The sequence below is a fragment of the Ovis aries genome, chromosome 1 (genome assembly GCF_016772045.2).
Source record: "Ovis aries strain OAR_USU_Benz2616 breed Rambouillet chromosome 1, ARS-UI_Ramb_v3.0, whole genome shotgun sequence".
NCBI classification, from domain to species: domain Eukaryota; kingdom Metazoa; phylum Chordata; class Mammalia; order Artiodactyla; family Bovidae; genus Ovis; species Ovis aries.
This window is the reverse complement of record NC_056054.1, coordinates 14,962,093-14,977,180: the sequence shown is the minus strand read 5'-3', so window position 1 is coordinate 14,977,180 and position 15,088 is coordinate 14,962,093. Positions and strand designations below refer to the sequence as shown.

Sequence of the window (15,088 nt, the reverse complement as noted above, 5' to 3'; positions counted from 1 at the left end):
GATCTCCTTGCAGTCCAAGGGACTCTCAAGAGTCTTCTCCAACAACACAGTTCAAAAGCATCCATTCTTCGGCGCTCAGCCTTCTTCACAGTCCAACTCTCACATCTCTTACCACATACTTTTTACTCTCTGCTCCCGGAAAGCCCAATGCCTGAGCTTGTGTGTGAAGGTTCATCTCCCACCCCTTCTCACCCACAGTCCTCCGCCTCAGAGGAAGCCCAGAAGTGGAGGAGAGTGAAGAACAAGCAGCCAGGCAGAACTCATTTTTCAGTTGTTTAAAGGGAAGCTCATGCTTTTCACACAGGCAGAGAGAGGCTTTACACAAAACCTTCCGAGTCAGCAGATGGACTCATGCACAAGACCACAGACGTGAACTTCTCCCTTTCACACCGGTGTGCCGCTTTCCCAGCAGATGGAAAACCAGTGCCAGTTTAATCGCATCACAACCGCATGCAAAAGCTAGAGAACTTTCATTCCTAAACAAACAGCAGAACAGAAATGAATCCTGGGATCAAAGTACAGCCAGTTAGTTCAGTGACACACAGACTATTAGTCATTGAAACAGCCCTGCCTTAAGGGAGCAGAGCAAAGGTGGAGATCTACCCTTCCAGAGGAAGACATTCACTACAAGGTTTCACAAGCCAGGTGTTTCACAATTGGGTATAATGAGGTACAGGTCAGAAGGGGATGGGGCAAGATGCCAGCTGTGTGGATAGAAAGTTCCTGCAAAGGGAACTTTACACAGGGGAACCCAGGACAGGTCTCAAGGAAAAACACAGCTTCAAAAGAGCCAAAGCAAGGTTCTTCGAATTAGACAAACCTGTTCCAGCAGGGACAAAGAGAGCTTCTAAAAGCGCTGCAAGGTTATGATTAATTTCTACAGCACCTGAGAACAGCGTCTAAATATTTACTCCCATCCCACAAGAAAGGCTAAAGGGCTACTGTTTCAGCCTCCTGTTTCATACCCCCCGCTACACTCCCCCGCCCAGTGACGTGTCACACTAAAACCTCCTATGGGAAGGACAGAGTGCTAGCTTTGTGACTGGCTCCAGCTTTCAACGTGGCACAGATGCCAGGAGCACACAGAAGAAATGGCACACAAAAGCAATGATCACAAAGCAACCAGGAAATTCACCTGCTGGGCTTCCTGCAATGTCGCAGAGCTTCAAATATCTGAGTTGAGAGGATAAAGGTGACTTTCAAAAAATGAAACAGGAAAAAGAGTATGACCTGAACATGCATGACTAGGATAGTGTTCACGATGCCCACAGAACACGCTCTACCCCATTCACCAAACGACATCATCCTGCACCCAACCCAGTCGAGAGTGCGGATTGGAAAGAGATGAGAAAAAGATGATCCTGGGGACAAGTGTAAAGTAATTCAACCCAAAAGCAAAATTTCTGTGGGTAGGAAGATAAATTAGGAGTCTGGAATTAAGATATACACACTACTATAGATAAGATAGATAAACAACAAGGACCTACTGTATAGCACAGGGAACTATATTTAGTATCTTTTAATAACCTATAGTGAAAAAGAATATGTGTACACACACGTATGTGTGAGTGTCTGTGTGTGCACCTCAATCATTTTGCGGTGCATCTAAAACTAACACAATGTTGCAGATTATACTCCAAAAACAATGGTTCCAGAAGCACAGACACTGCGCAGCAGATGCTGAGCATCAGGTAACAGGGAAACGTGGAACACGGCCCCTGTCCTTATGGAACCCACAGTCCAAAGAGAGCCTTGTAAAACAAAAGCAAAAACCAGTGGCTGTTATCCCCTTTCCACCACAGTAGGGCTTCTAATCCTTCTTCCCACTGGACTGAGTTTAAGTGAAGGAGGCCTGTATGAACAACATAAGATGCTGATCAATGGCTCGACAGAACAGTTCCACATATCAAGGACATAAATGTGCAAAGTGCACGTCAGATATGAAAATATAACTTGGCCCATCTTGCTATGATCATGTCCTGTAAATCTGTTCCTTATGGTTAAGCCTGGATTCTCCCCAGCTCTCTGCTCCCGTCTCAAATGTCCACTACAATGAGGCAGCTCAAAACAACAGCCCCCACAGCAAGGCCGTCTCCACAGGGGCTCAACCGGAGAACCCTCTGACAACTCCTTAAAATTAGAAGGCACACATCACTACTCAACTCTGAACACATAAATAACCCATCAGTCCAACAGCAACACCAAAATTCACACTGTCTCGTTATAAAAAATTTTATAATCCTGACAATTTAAGACCCAAATGTCCAACAACTGGGCAAGAATTAAGTAATGATATATTCAAACAGTGGAGTACAATAAAGGCATTTAAACGTTTTTAATGTCAGGAAAAATGCTTAAGATAATATTAAGCAAAACAATAATGATATAAAATTCTATTACAGTAGTATAAGCTTAAGTATAAATAGGTGATAAGGATTATATGAAATATCTTCTACATTACTATACTTTTTCATACTTTCCAATGATTGCCATCACAAATATGAATAACTTTCATAATGAGAAGAAGATACAGTTTTTCTTTTTTAGAGAAATAGCATTTAATGATGTTTACCTAATAAGCACAACTGGCCTGGGAATCTGTTCCTATCGATCCTTAATTTGAGTCACTTGTGTCAGATGCCTCTTCATAGACAAGGCTCAAAACCAAGTCAGAAGGCTCAGGGGAGCTGAGCTGGAATCTTCCTGATTCCAATGCTGTATTTAATGATGCTTCCTTTCTCTCACAGGAGAGCTAGGAATGTTAACACAACACTCACACCACCAGAAAGACCTCAAAATTCCCCTCAGTCTGAAACAGTTCCTCTAACTCATCTCCTGACATCTACCTTGGGCAAGACAAAGTTCCCAGTCCCTTAAAGCTATTCTCGCAATAAAAACGGTTTAGACACAGCAGAAGAGGCTGAGTCTTTTCATTCTTTCTTTTTCAGATCGGCTGTCACATTTCAAATGGTCTCCATTAAGTCCATTGTTTCCAGCTATTTTGAACACAAGCATCATGATTAGAATAGGACGTTTCCTTCCTCTTTCTCATCAGAGGCCTTGGGTCAGTTATAACCCAAGTGTCAAGTGTCAACATGAAGAGACACCAATGCCCCCTTCATCAACAGCACAGGATGGAAAATTCTGTAGGTAATTACTTTTTGAAGGCACTAGAACAAAAACCATCTAAATAATATTAAGACAATTTTAAACTCAAGACTTGAAACAGTAGAGAACTCGTTTCTAAATTTACACACATACACACACACACACACACACACACAGAGGGGACTTCCACTAAGATAAGAAAAGAGGATTTAAACTCAAGACTTGAAACAGTAGAGAACTCATTTCTAAATTTACACACACACACACACACACACACACACACACACACACACACACAGGGGACTTCCACTAAGATAAGAAAAGAAGAAGTTAAAATTCACTGTGTGTGCATTCAGGAAATAACACTGCAGGATTAGCATGTAAACCCACATCTCAAGATGTAAGCTCTGTGACAGAGGCATGGGGATATTTATGGACTTCCCATCACCAGCAACTGCCATGAAAGACAGTGTGGCTATTTGCAATAGAGGGAAAGAAAAAGTGCTCTATTTCCACACATCTCTATGCAGGGACAGGCTTATCAGCTGCAGCTGAGAGTAGGTCTCTCCTCCTCCTGTATTTGCTCTATTATTTTCAGTACCTCATAAAATGGAAAAGGTTACACGTTTGTTCCTTGGGTGAGGAGAAATGACATGAAGCCTGAGGGATCCGGTTCTCGTTGCTTCTGATTAAGACAGTTCTTTTTGAAAGTTTTGACTTGAAATTAAGTAAGGATAAACAAAGCATTTTCCAAGTAGACTTATGAAATCCAGTACTTTCTAAATAAACCATATCCAACAGCTATATAAAAAGCAAACCAGAATACCCATAGGAAATATACAAATGGGGAAAAGAGGGCTATGGTCAACAAAAATGGTCAGAAAGCTACTTAACATTATTTGAAAATGAGCAGCAACAATTAAATCCCAGCAACAGGCTGCAGAGGTGGGACCCCAGGGCAGGTTCCAGCCACACAAGAGGGCACATGGGGGCTCAGGGGAGTGATGCACAAACTGAAGACAACCACCAGGGTGACCTTACGCTGATGGGTGGCCACAGCTGAAGGCAGATTTGGCTCATCTCTGGGGTTTTCCACGGGGAAGAAACCTGCAGTTCAGCCATCAATGGACCAGCATCCACAAAGCCTGTGGGGGAAATACAGGATCCAGAAGAGTGGGGTAGGAAAGGAGAAAGTTTGGAAAATGGAAGAGTCAAATACAGTAGTGAAATATTGTAATTATTAAACATGAGGCTTCAAAAACACATAGGTGTACCTCTTAAGGTGAAAGGGACTGGCTGGGAAGAACTGGTACTCTGGGAAGAGATATGCTTTTTATAATACCAAATTACACTTCAATCACATGTGTGAATTATAGTAATACCTGCTATGAGGAAACTAAGTTTTGGAAAAGAAGAGAAAAACAATGAAACCTATGCAGTTTTTACCACTGGTAACTTTACTCAGTGAGAGGTCCTTATCCATAGCTTCTGCAGGAAAATAACCACCTAAAAGCAAACATACTCACACTCCACTGAAAAACCCTTGCTGGCCTAGTTCCACCAATTCCAATAATGTGGCAGGCGCCCAAAGGCAGGCGACCCGATTGACAAAAAAAGCACTTCTGCAAAGTGCTCGACTTGTATCACATAACTCATTAAACACCTCATCATCAAGAAGGAAACTGGCAGCAATAACCTGAGAAGCCTTGTCTTTACAAGGAACAGCAGCACCCTTCTGAACAAGACAGAATATTTTTCAGGTCCAGTATGGAAGACAGCAGCGAACTTCGGCAAACTTTGGGAGACGCTGAGGAACAGAGAGGCCTGGCAGACTTCAGTCCGTGGGGCGGCAGAGTCGGACACAGCTAGGCGGCTGAGCAACAGCAACACAGAAGACAGTACGTCGGGTGATCTCGCCACTCTCCCCCAGTGCTAACTGATCTAAGCTTGTTGAGGCAGGGGAACAGACAAAGCAATCAAACTATTTAGAGAGATACCCAACGCAAGGAAAATTGGCTCCAGCTTAACAATCAGAAAAGTCTAATCCGTACCATGTTTTAAGGCTGCAATCCTCAAAACTCTTTGCATATCTTAAGTGCTACCGACCAAGTTTTTAGTTGTGGATGGGACAAGCTCAGTGTATACACATCATGCCTAAAGCTTCCCAGAATCAGGGTGGGAACTTACTTTCCAAGTAACCAAATGATAAACTGCTCCTGGCAGAGAGGGAAAGTCAAATACAGATTCCACAGAAAGTTATGCATCCTAATTAAACAGGCAATGACTGAGTTGTTACATTACTTCCCAGGACTAATTATTGTTTTGGCAACAGTTAAGCTCCTTTAGAAGCATTGGCCTGAACACCCTTCTTATCCTTTGTCCAAAATAATTCAACTGTTCTCTTACAAGCAGAAAGAACCGCATCTTGGGGATTCAAGTGCCTTTGCCTGTCTCAATTTGGATCCTCCCCTTCCTCCACACTATCACGGGGAACTACATCTCCCAGGCTTCCCTGGAAACTAATTTCTTGGTAAGTTCCATCAATGGGAGGAACTGATAAGGAAAAGAGGCGGGAGAAGGGGGGAAGCCGGGGTAACACTCTCTGTCTTACTTGGTCCGAGCTCCAGCTGCCACCAGACAGCTCTTCTTTCCACTCGTCTTGGTCACTGCAGATGGCTCAGGCTTCTGGCCTTTGCTGGCATCAGCACCTTCTAATTTCCTTAGGACATAAGAGGTCCCAGGTGTTGCCAATCTCTGGGCTGTCTCACCAGCCCATTGACCTTCTTGGCCCTTTTATCACCTATGGAACCTAGTCCATATTAAAGTCTCTCTGCTTATATCTCCTATAGTGTTTTCTGTTTCTCTGAAGGGTCCCTGACTTTTAAATATATTTTAAAAACTTAGATTTCCTAAGAATTACACAAATATTCAGAAAAGTTATAAAGGATTTCTTTTAATAAGAAACAAAGGATTTGTATCATTCAAGCAAATATTTACTGAGAGCCTGATCTGTGCCCGACCATACTAGGTGCTGGGAATACTATATTGAACAAAACAGGCACAAAACTCCTGCCCTCATGCAGCTTACTTTCTAGTGAACTGCGGCAAATTACAATTTTAAGAAGTTAACTGTGAGAGGAATATTTCTTTAAAAATAGAGGAATTTGGTAAAAGTGAATTAACTTTAAGGGGTTCTACTCTACATAGACTTGGTTCCTACCTTTTCAGTGTGGTATGCTGAACTGTCACATTCCAGGGGCCAGTATAAAACTTCTTCAAAGTTAGTATCTACTTAAACTGGCAAATTGCTCAAACAAAAATATAACTGTGATAAGGATTTAGGCAGACACAATAATAAAAGTTAAGCACTGTATGCTTAAATGAAAAACACATGAGTGTTTGATGCAGATTCTTGCTGGGTATCTTTTTCATAGGAGCTATCACTTGGAGGAATTGAGCTTGAGTCCATTTAATGTCACTTTATCTCCTCCCTATGGCGCAGGTAGCTTCCAGTATCACATACCAAGCCAGCCACAATGCACATAACGAGTCAAGTGTTGTGGTCTCCAACTGCATGACATTATTTCCAAGACGGAATTTTTAGCCTGAACAGAAACAGACAATGACTCATGTGGTGAACAGTTATATAGACAACTCTGCCCAAGAAAGCTGCCACCTACATACCACGATATCAGAGGAAAAATGCAGAAAGGTTGTTTTCTGATTTATTTAAAGGCAATAGATTTGCTGAAAGGTATACTGAGAGATGTGGCTGCAGCTGCCTGTTGTTTACACATCCAGCTTCCCAAGTGGCGCTCATGGTAAAGAATCCGCCTGCCAAATACAGGAGACACAAGAGATAAAGGTTCGATCCCTGGGTTGCGAAGATCCCCTGGAGAAGCAAAAGGTAACCCACTCCAGTATTCTTGCCTGGAAAATTCCATGGGCAGAGGAGCCTGGAGGGCTACAGTCCATGGGGTCGCAAAGAGTCAGACACAGCTGAACACACACACAAGCACTGAACAACCAAGGGCTTGCATAAAATACTCTTAGACTGCTTGAGTGTGAAAGCATGCTCAGCTTCAAAAATCCAAAGTCATCAACTCCAGAAACAGCATGACATCTGCGGCTGGCATCCCACTAGGCTTCTTTCAGATAAATGAATGTACTCATGAAGGGAGATCTAGTGGGCACAATACTCTGACCTTCCTTACTACTCAGCAATCAGAAAACATTTCATGTTTGCTATATTTACAACTCCATTTGAGGAGCAGGTGGACTTCCAGTACTGTGGGTTTCTTACATAACAGAGAGTCTAATGCATATTCATAATTTCAGTGCCACACAGCAAGTCAACTGCAGAGCTAATCTGACGTGTCTCTGCCTACCTTAGCCCTTGTCAATCCCCAACATGTAATGAGAATATACTAGAGAATCTCACACACACATCACAGCACGTCTTGGAGGCTTTGCACGTTCTTCTTCCTCGGCTTGGAATGAAAAGTCCCCTAAATTCACCTGACAGAATCATGCTTCTCATTTAAGACATAGCCTTCTCGTCTCTCTGAGCCATGACTTCCTAAGCAGACTTGCTTGCTTTCTTCAATGCTTTCATCTCTCCCTGAACACAATGCTACAGTGATAATTACCACATTGCATCATTTATCTGTTTACACATCTGCTTGCCCATTAGACTATAAAATCCCTGAGACCAAAGGCCCTATCTTTTAATCTACATGTCTTGGTAGTGTCTGACACAAAGCAGGTGCTTAAGAGCATTTCCTGAATGAATACATGCAGTGTGGGACTGCACCCTCAGAAGACTAGGCATTTTGTACTTTCTATCCCACTGCTGCCAGATGAAATTTAAAAGACAGAGAGAACTAATAGGAAAATGTCTCCCAGGGAACAGGTTGAATAAGTTGATATTAAAAGACAACCTAGGGACTTCCCTGGTGGTCCAGTGGTTAAGAATCTGCCTTGCAGTGCAGGGGATGCAGGTTCAATCCCTTGTCAGGGAACTAAGATCCCACATGCCGCATAGCACCTAAGCCTGTGAACTACAGCCAAGATCTGGTGTGCCTCAACCAAGACCCTACGCAACCAAATAAATAAATAAAATAAAATAAATGACAACCTAACAGGGACTTTAATTACTGTCAGTAAAACTCTGTCAGCCTAACTACAATGGTCAGAGTTAAGGTGCATGAGCTGTAAAAGGACTGAGAGTTATTTGATCTTGGCTGGAGAAGGGTGTCTAACTAGAGATGGAAGGAAAATACCTTCTACTGTCCAGGTCTGCGGCAATTAAGAAAAAAATCTCTTAAAAGGTGCCACAGATACAGCTAAAATAATTTAAAAATGATAGCAATGTTCATGTTCTTAGGAATGATATTCAGCAAGCAATGATTTAGCTATTGACAGAAAAAAAAAAGTAAAGCAAAACTAGAGATGAATCTACCAGAGTTAGAATCAAATATAGGAAATGGTTTTGGCTTAAAAACTAGGTGAGTTTTCTATTCAGTGAGTTATTCAGTGAGTCATTCTAACTGTGGCTTCCAGTAACTAGGGTATTTAAGGGAATAAAGTCTGAAAGTGGAATGAATGAATAAAATTAAGATGAAATAAATGAGTTCAGCAATAGTAATGATAAATAGTGCTTACATGTGTGTAACACTTTAGTTTACAAGGCATTTTTATTTTTCAAATGAGGAAAGTTAAACTGAGAAAGTTAGGTGGTGTGCTAAAGGTCCCAAAGCTAAAATAAGCAGACTAACAGAGTTTAATTGGATGTTCCAACATCAAAGGGCTTCCCTGATAGGTCAGTTGATAAAGAATCTGCCTGCACTGCAGGAGACCCCAGTTCGATTCCTGAGTCAGGAAGATCTCCTGGAGAAAGGATAGGCTACCCACTCCAGTATTCTTGGGTTTCCCTTGTGGCTCAGCTGGTAAAGAATCCATCCGGAATGCACGGGGAACCTAGGTTCAATCCCTGGGTTGGGAAGATTCCCCTGGAGAAGGGAAAGGCTACCCACTCCAGTATTCTGGCCTGGAAAATTCCATGGACGGCACAGTCTACGGGGTCACAGAGAGTCAGACGTGACTTTTACTTTCCAACAGAAGTCTACAGCTCTGGGACTTCCTTGGTGGTCCTTCCATTGGAAGTCCTTCCATTGGAAGAATCTGTCTTCCGATGCAGGGGATGTGGGTTTGATCCCTGGTTGGAGAACTAAGATCCCACATGCCTTGGGGCAACTAAGATCTGAAGAGGTCAAAAATAAATAAATACATATTTTTAAAAGTCTACAGCTCTGATTCTTTGAACCTGAAAGGTGAGCTTACAGGTGCTACGGACGGGGGCTAGGACACTGTCTAAGATGACTTCAATGAGAGCAGATGTTTCCAAATCATGCATATCTTTCAACTTTATACCCTGAGAGAATGGGGACACTCCTTACTGTGCATGGAGAGGGAATCTCCATGCCCTTCATGTTGTACACTTGATTGAAAAAGTGAAAGGTTGGGACTTCCCTGATGGTCCAGAGATTAAAAATCTGCCGCTAATGCAGGGATGCAGGTTCAATCCCTGGTCAGGGAACAAAGATCCCGTATGCTGCAGGGCAACGAAACCTGCGCTCTCCAACTACTGGACCCACTGCAACTACTCAGCCCAAGCACCACAATGAAAGATCCCGTGAGCTGCAACTAAGACCTGACACAGCCAAAAAAAAAACAAATAAGTAAATATTAAAGAAGAAAAAGAACGCAGGGTGCCATGGACTTTGGGTAACATGCTATTATTCGCATAAAAGCACTGAAAAGGAATATATTTAAATGAAATTGTCTATGTATGTATCATCTCTTAAAAGTCACATAATAAATTACCTCCAGAAGCACTGGGAAAAGCTGGTTAAGGGATCAGGGACAGAAAAACAACTTTTCACTGAATATATTCCCTTTTGAACTTTTTGAATTTTGAACCACATAAAAGTGGTTTTTCAAAAAGGAAATCTGAATTTAAGAACACGTACTAGGAGTTGGAACAAAGGCAGTGGCCAGGTGATTTGAAGTGAAACATTTCCGAGATGGAGTGTAGGAGAAGAACAGAGCAGTAAAAAGATATTACAAACTTTTTGTCAGACTCCAGAATTCTATGTGGTATTTCACAGTTGAAAGTAAATATTCCTCAAGACCATCAAATTTCTTCCGTTCTAATTCTTTTCTCATTAAACAGCTCTCATTTTTTTCACAAACCTTGATACTGAGAAAGGAACATCCCAACAATGGACATAAGTATTCAGGACATCAGAAAGGTAGATCCTTTCATGGTAAATAGGATAGTGTCCGGAGAAGGCAATGGTACCCCACTCCAGTACTCCTGCCCGGAAAATCCCACGGACGGAGGAGCCTGGTGGGCTGCGGTCCATGGGGTCACTAAGAGTCAGACACGACTGAGCAACTTCACTTTCACTTTTCACTTTCATGCATTGGAGAAGGAAATGGCAACCCATTCCAGCTGTTCTTGCCTGGAGAATCCCAGGGACAGCGGAGCCAGGTGGGCTACCATCTATGGGGTCGCACAGAGTCGGACATGACTAACGCGACTTAGCAGCAGCAGCAGCAGCAGGATAGTGTCCAGTCTAAACCACTCTCTGAAGAGGCTGATTAGGAGTTATTCCAGGCATACAGACAAAACATGGAACTGCAGAGCTACAGACTAAACCTCCAAAAATGGGACCTGGCCTCAACAAGGTGGAGCTAAACATATCTGAAATTTTCAGTATGTTTGTTCTCTTTTCTACCACAACTTCAGTCAGCCCAAAATTTTACCCTAAAGGTCACAGTAAGTTAAAGGCTTTGGGTGACGAAACATCTTTCAGCCTAAAGCAAGTTGAAGCATTTGTTTTAAAGGTAGTACCAAAGTGGCCTCCATTCCCACATAAATTATTTCAATGCCTTAGAGGTAACTTGTGAGTCTTATGCTCAAGAGAGTTAAAAACAAAAACAAAAAACCCAGAACCAACATAACTTATACTACACAAAGAGAACACAGGTTTATTCTCTATTCTGATATTCAAATTATGTATCTTATAATATCATTCTTAAATCAGGATAAGAATTTTTTTTTAAGAATTACTGCCAGAGTTATTTTGAAACATTACAAAAATACCTGTTCATAGGTCTGCAGTTCAGGGTTACATCATCTGATTTTATGTTAACGGATTAGTAAGCAATCACTCACCAGGTCCTACACAATCAAGCTCTCAATTTTCTAAGTAAGAAACGACATGAGACTTACAGATAAATACCCAAGTACAAACCTCATTTTAGCCTATGGCTTTAAAATTCCTCCTCCCACTAAATGTGTTTTTTACCAGAGCTAAGAGATAACTTAATCTACGGATTCAAGTGTCTCTTCCTTCCACGATCTGACATCTGTCCACGTGACCATTACGACAACCACAGTCAGGAAAAAGGAGCGGGAAAATGAATGGGAGGAGTTCAAACAGTAGAAGGGGCTAGCTAACTCATAAACTGCGAAAACTGAGGCCACAAATATCTTGCTGACCTGAACTGAACGATGACTGACCGACACATTGTCATCTCATTTTTAATAGAATGGCCAAGTCACTGAAGCCACCAAGCCAAAATGTAAAGCTAATTTGTGAAAATAAATCATTTCAGGACCCAGGATTCTACTATCAAAAGCAGTTAATAAAGTTTACAGGCCAGCAGTTACCATCTCTCGTTAAGAATGAACTGACTAATGTTTTATTACCTGATCCCCAGTAATTCTGTTGATAAAGAGCAACAGAAAATTTGGAGGTGATGAATCAACCTCTATTCTATGTGCTATGTTTTGTTGGAATATGAGTAAATACAAGAGTGGTATGGGAAGTGGGGGATAGGGGTGGTACCGATTATAAAAATGGAATCTGACTCCCCAAACGGAGCAGTGCTCACTCAGTGGGTTGCTTCACTGTAACTCAAGATCTGTCAACTGAGGACACAAGGGAATTTGAGTCAACCCAAAGAGATATACTCCCAAATTTTAAGCCAAATCTCCCCATAGAGCTAGCAGCAGATCTCATGAGAGTCAACTATAAGAAATTAACCTACTCAACATAAACTGATTCTACAGTATTTTTTAAAATGAATTCTTGCCACTGCAAAAATTCAGGAAAGAAGTCGGGGGAATCCACTTTCCTAATGGCACATGCCATTTACCCATTGGTAAAGGGCACTAAAATATACTACCAGGGGTCCAAATCAATGTCTCTCTCCCCCATCTCCTTACATAACCTTACTTCTGCAAAATAAAAGGTAATTAAGTAAAAGTATCAATTAAGCACGTAATTCCTTTCTCAATACTGATAAAGACAAATATATTTGAATCTTTGTTATGTACTATATGCCCAACATGCTATACGACAAACAATCCAGGTGAATTCACTGCGTTATGAACAAAAGTAAATTAGCAATAGCTCCCAAACCAAAAAAGGAATTTTCCCAACTCCAATTTATATTCCAAAGAATTCAGAAAGAAAATAAGGAAACAAAATATTTGTAATCTATCAATCTCAAGTGCAAATATTTCACTAATAAGCAAGCTTTGGTAGCACACCAATTTGTAACTGTACCAAATCATGAATCTTTGAGGGCACAGAAAACAAAGACTCTGCCATGATCATATTTCATCTTTAGAAGGATCATCGCCATGGAAGTAACAAATTCGATGCAGCCCTTGTTTCCTTCTCTGCACTGATTAAGCCGATCCTGCACTACAGCCACAATCTGCTAGTTCCTGCCACCACACACACATCAGGCCTCCAGCACACTCCACAAGCCAGGGCTAGACTGTCTAGAAATCCGCACTGTGTCACTGCATAAGCCAGGTCCCCCCTCCACACATCCTGGAAGAGGAAAGCCACCTAAGCACTCTGTCAGATCTCAGCAAGGCTGTAAAATGACAGAAGGAACTGCTAACCAAATAGCAGGCAGCCACGCTCACCACCTTTAAAAACCATTTAAGCAGTTTTCCTCCCCGTCATCTCACTTCCCTCTCCTCCCCACCCCCTCCCCGCCCCGCTGCAGTTCACCCCCAGCTTTGCAAGCGGAAGGCTGCGAGCTGCACTGACCGTCGGCGCAGAACTCATGCAGAGCCCTGAAATGTAGACATTCTCACCTGCACACACCATGCCACTTCCCCCAACCCCGACCATCCCCGCCCCCGCCCCCCACCCCAGCCTCAACCACACACACTCGCCCTCTCAACCTCTCCCCACACCAATCCCGGCGCCCCAGAACACCTAGCAGCCTCCTCAATGAGGGAAGCACGCGTTACCATTTAGACGGTCGGGGCCCCCTAAGCTCTAGAGACCTCCCCCCTCCCCACACAGGTCGCCTCCCCCGTGTCGCCCGGAGGCTGGACCCCTCGCCCGCAAGGAAGGATGCGCTACCTTTAGACTGGCAGTCCGCACAAAACTTGTTATCCTCCTCCAGCAGCAGGTTGGCCAGGACCGCCTGGTACCGATCCACGTCCTTCACCGATTTGCCCGTCATGGCCAGGGTGCCGGCGGGGGCAGAGGGCGACGCGCCCTCCTAGCCCCCAGAAACCCCTGCCTCAGTCCGGAGGTGAGGACTCCCGGTCCCCGGCCCAGGGCACCTCCTGAGAACGCGGGAGCCCTCTCCCCCTGCCCAGTCCAGCGCCCCTTCTCCAGTCAGCCGCGCCTGCCCCCCAACTCTGCAGCCCCCTCAGGGCGGCGCCCCCTGGCGGGCTTAGGGAAAGGCCCAGGTCCCAACGAGGCTGTCGGACCAGGCAGGGACCCTCGGCCCAGGCAACAGGGACGCTCGGGCCTCCTGCTTTTGCCGGGCGCAGAGACGACCCCCGGGCCTGCCTGTCAGCGGGCTACGGCTCCCGCGCCTCGGTTTCCCTGGCAGCTGCCGCCTGCTCTGCCACCACCTCGGCCGCCTACTTCCGGCAGCTCTTCCTCTCCTCCTCCACCCAGCCCAGCCCGCGCATGCGCCCCGCCCCCACCGCTCCGGACTGGGCTCTTCCCTCCGCTCCGCTTCTCAAGAACCAATCCGGGCAGAAGCGAGGGGTGGGGCTTGGATGGGGCGGAGGGAGGATTGGGCACGCCCCCTGCATGTCCTTGGAAAAGAATGAATGGAGCAGGCGGAGAGCGGGTGGAGGGAGTGGAGGAAAGTGAAGGGAAACAACAAATAACTGAGCTCTTACTACGTGCCAGGCACTGTGCTGAGCGCTTTCTATGAATGATCCCAACATTATCCCCCAAACCTCTCTATGAGTTAAAATTTTACCATCCTTATGTAACCTTTGGGTTGTGAATGCTCCAAAGCTTATTCTTTCCTTCAACAGCCAAATAGAAGAGTCCTACCTTCTAAACCTCTTAACAGAGATCCAAAGCTATGGTTTTCCAATAGTCATTATGTATATGCGAGTTGGACCATAAAAAAGGCTGCGAGCCGAAGAATTGATGCTTTCCAACTGTGGTGCTGGATAAGACTCTTAAGTGTCCCTTGGACAGCGAGAAAATCAAACCAGTCAATCCTGAAGGAAATCAACGCTGAATATTCATTGGAAGGACTGATGTTGAAGCTGAAACTCCAATACTTCGGTCACATGATGCGAAGATCCGACTTATTGGAAAAGATCCTGATGCTGGGTAAGATTGAGGGCAGGAGGAGAAGTGGGTGACAGAGGATGTGATGGTTGAATGACATCACCAACTCAATGGACATGAGTTCAGCAAACTCCTGGAGATGGTGAAAGGGAAGCTTGGCGTGCTGCAGCCCATGGGGTCACAAAGAGTCAGACACAATGTAGTGACTGAATAACAACAACCTCCTAACACAAAATAAGGGAACATCAATCACAACCTCCCCCTGGTCACCTCTCACTTGGTATGCCTGCTCCTGCTGAATTCTGGGTTTCTCTGTTCATGAGGTCTCCTCTTAT

General features: G+C 44.0%; 1 protein-coding gene across 2 annotated transcripts in view; it reads right to left on the bottom strand.

Annotated features, from left to right (window-relative positions):
- The window catches only part of SMAP2 (small ArfGAP2), a 48,598-nt gene extending 34,501 nt beyond the window's left edge, over positions 1–14,097 (bottom strand). For both annotated transcript variants that reach the window (XM_004001841.6, XM_042246225.2), the window contains exon 1: positions 13,569–14,097. In XM_004001841.6, the coding sequence (XP_004001890.1) occupies positions 13,569–13,671 (103 nt within the window). In that variant the 5' untranslated portion in view covers positions 13,672–14,097. The remainder of the gene's footprint in view (positions 1–13,568) is intronic.
- Between the last annotated feature and the right edge of the window lie 991 nt (positions 14,098–15,088).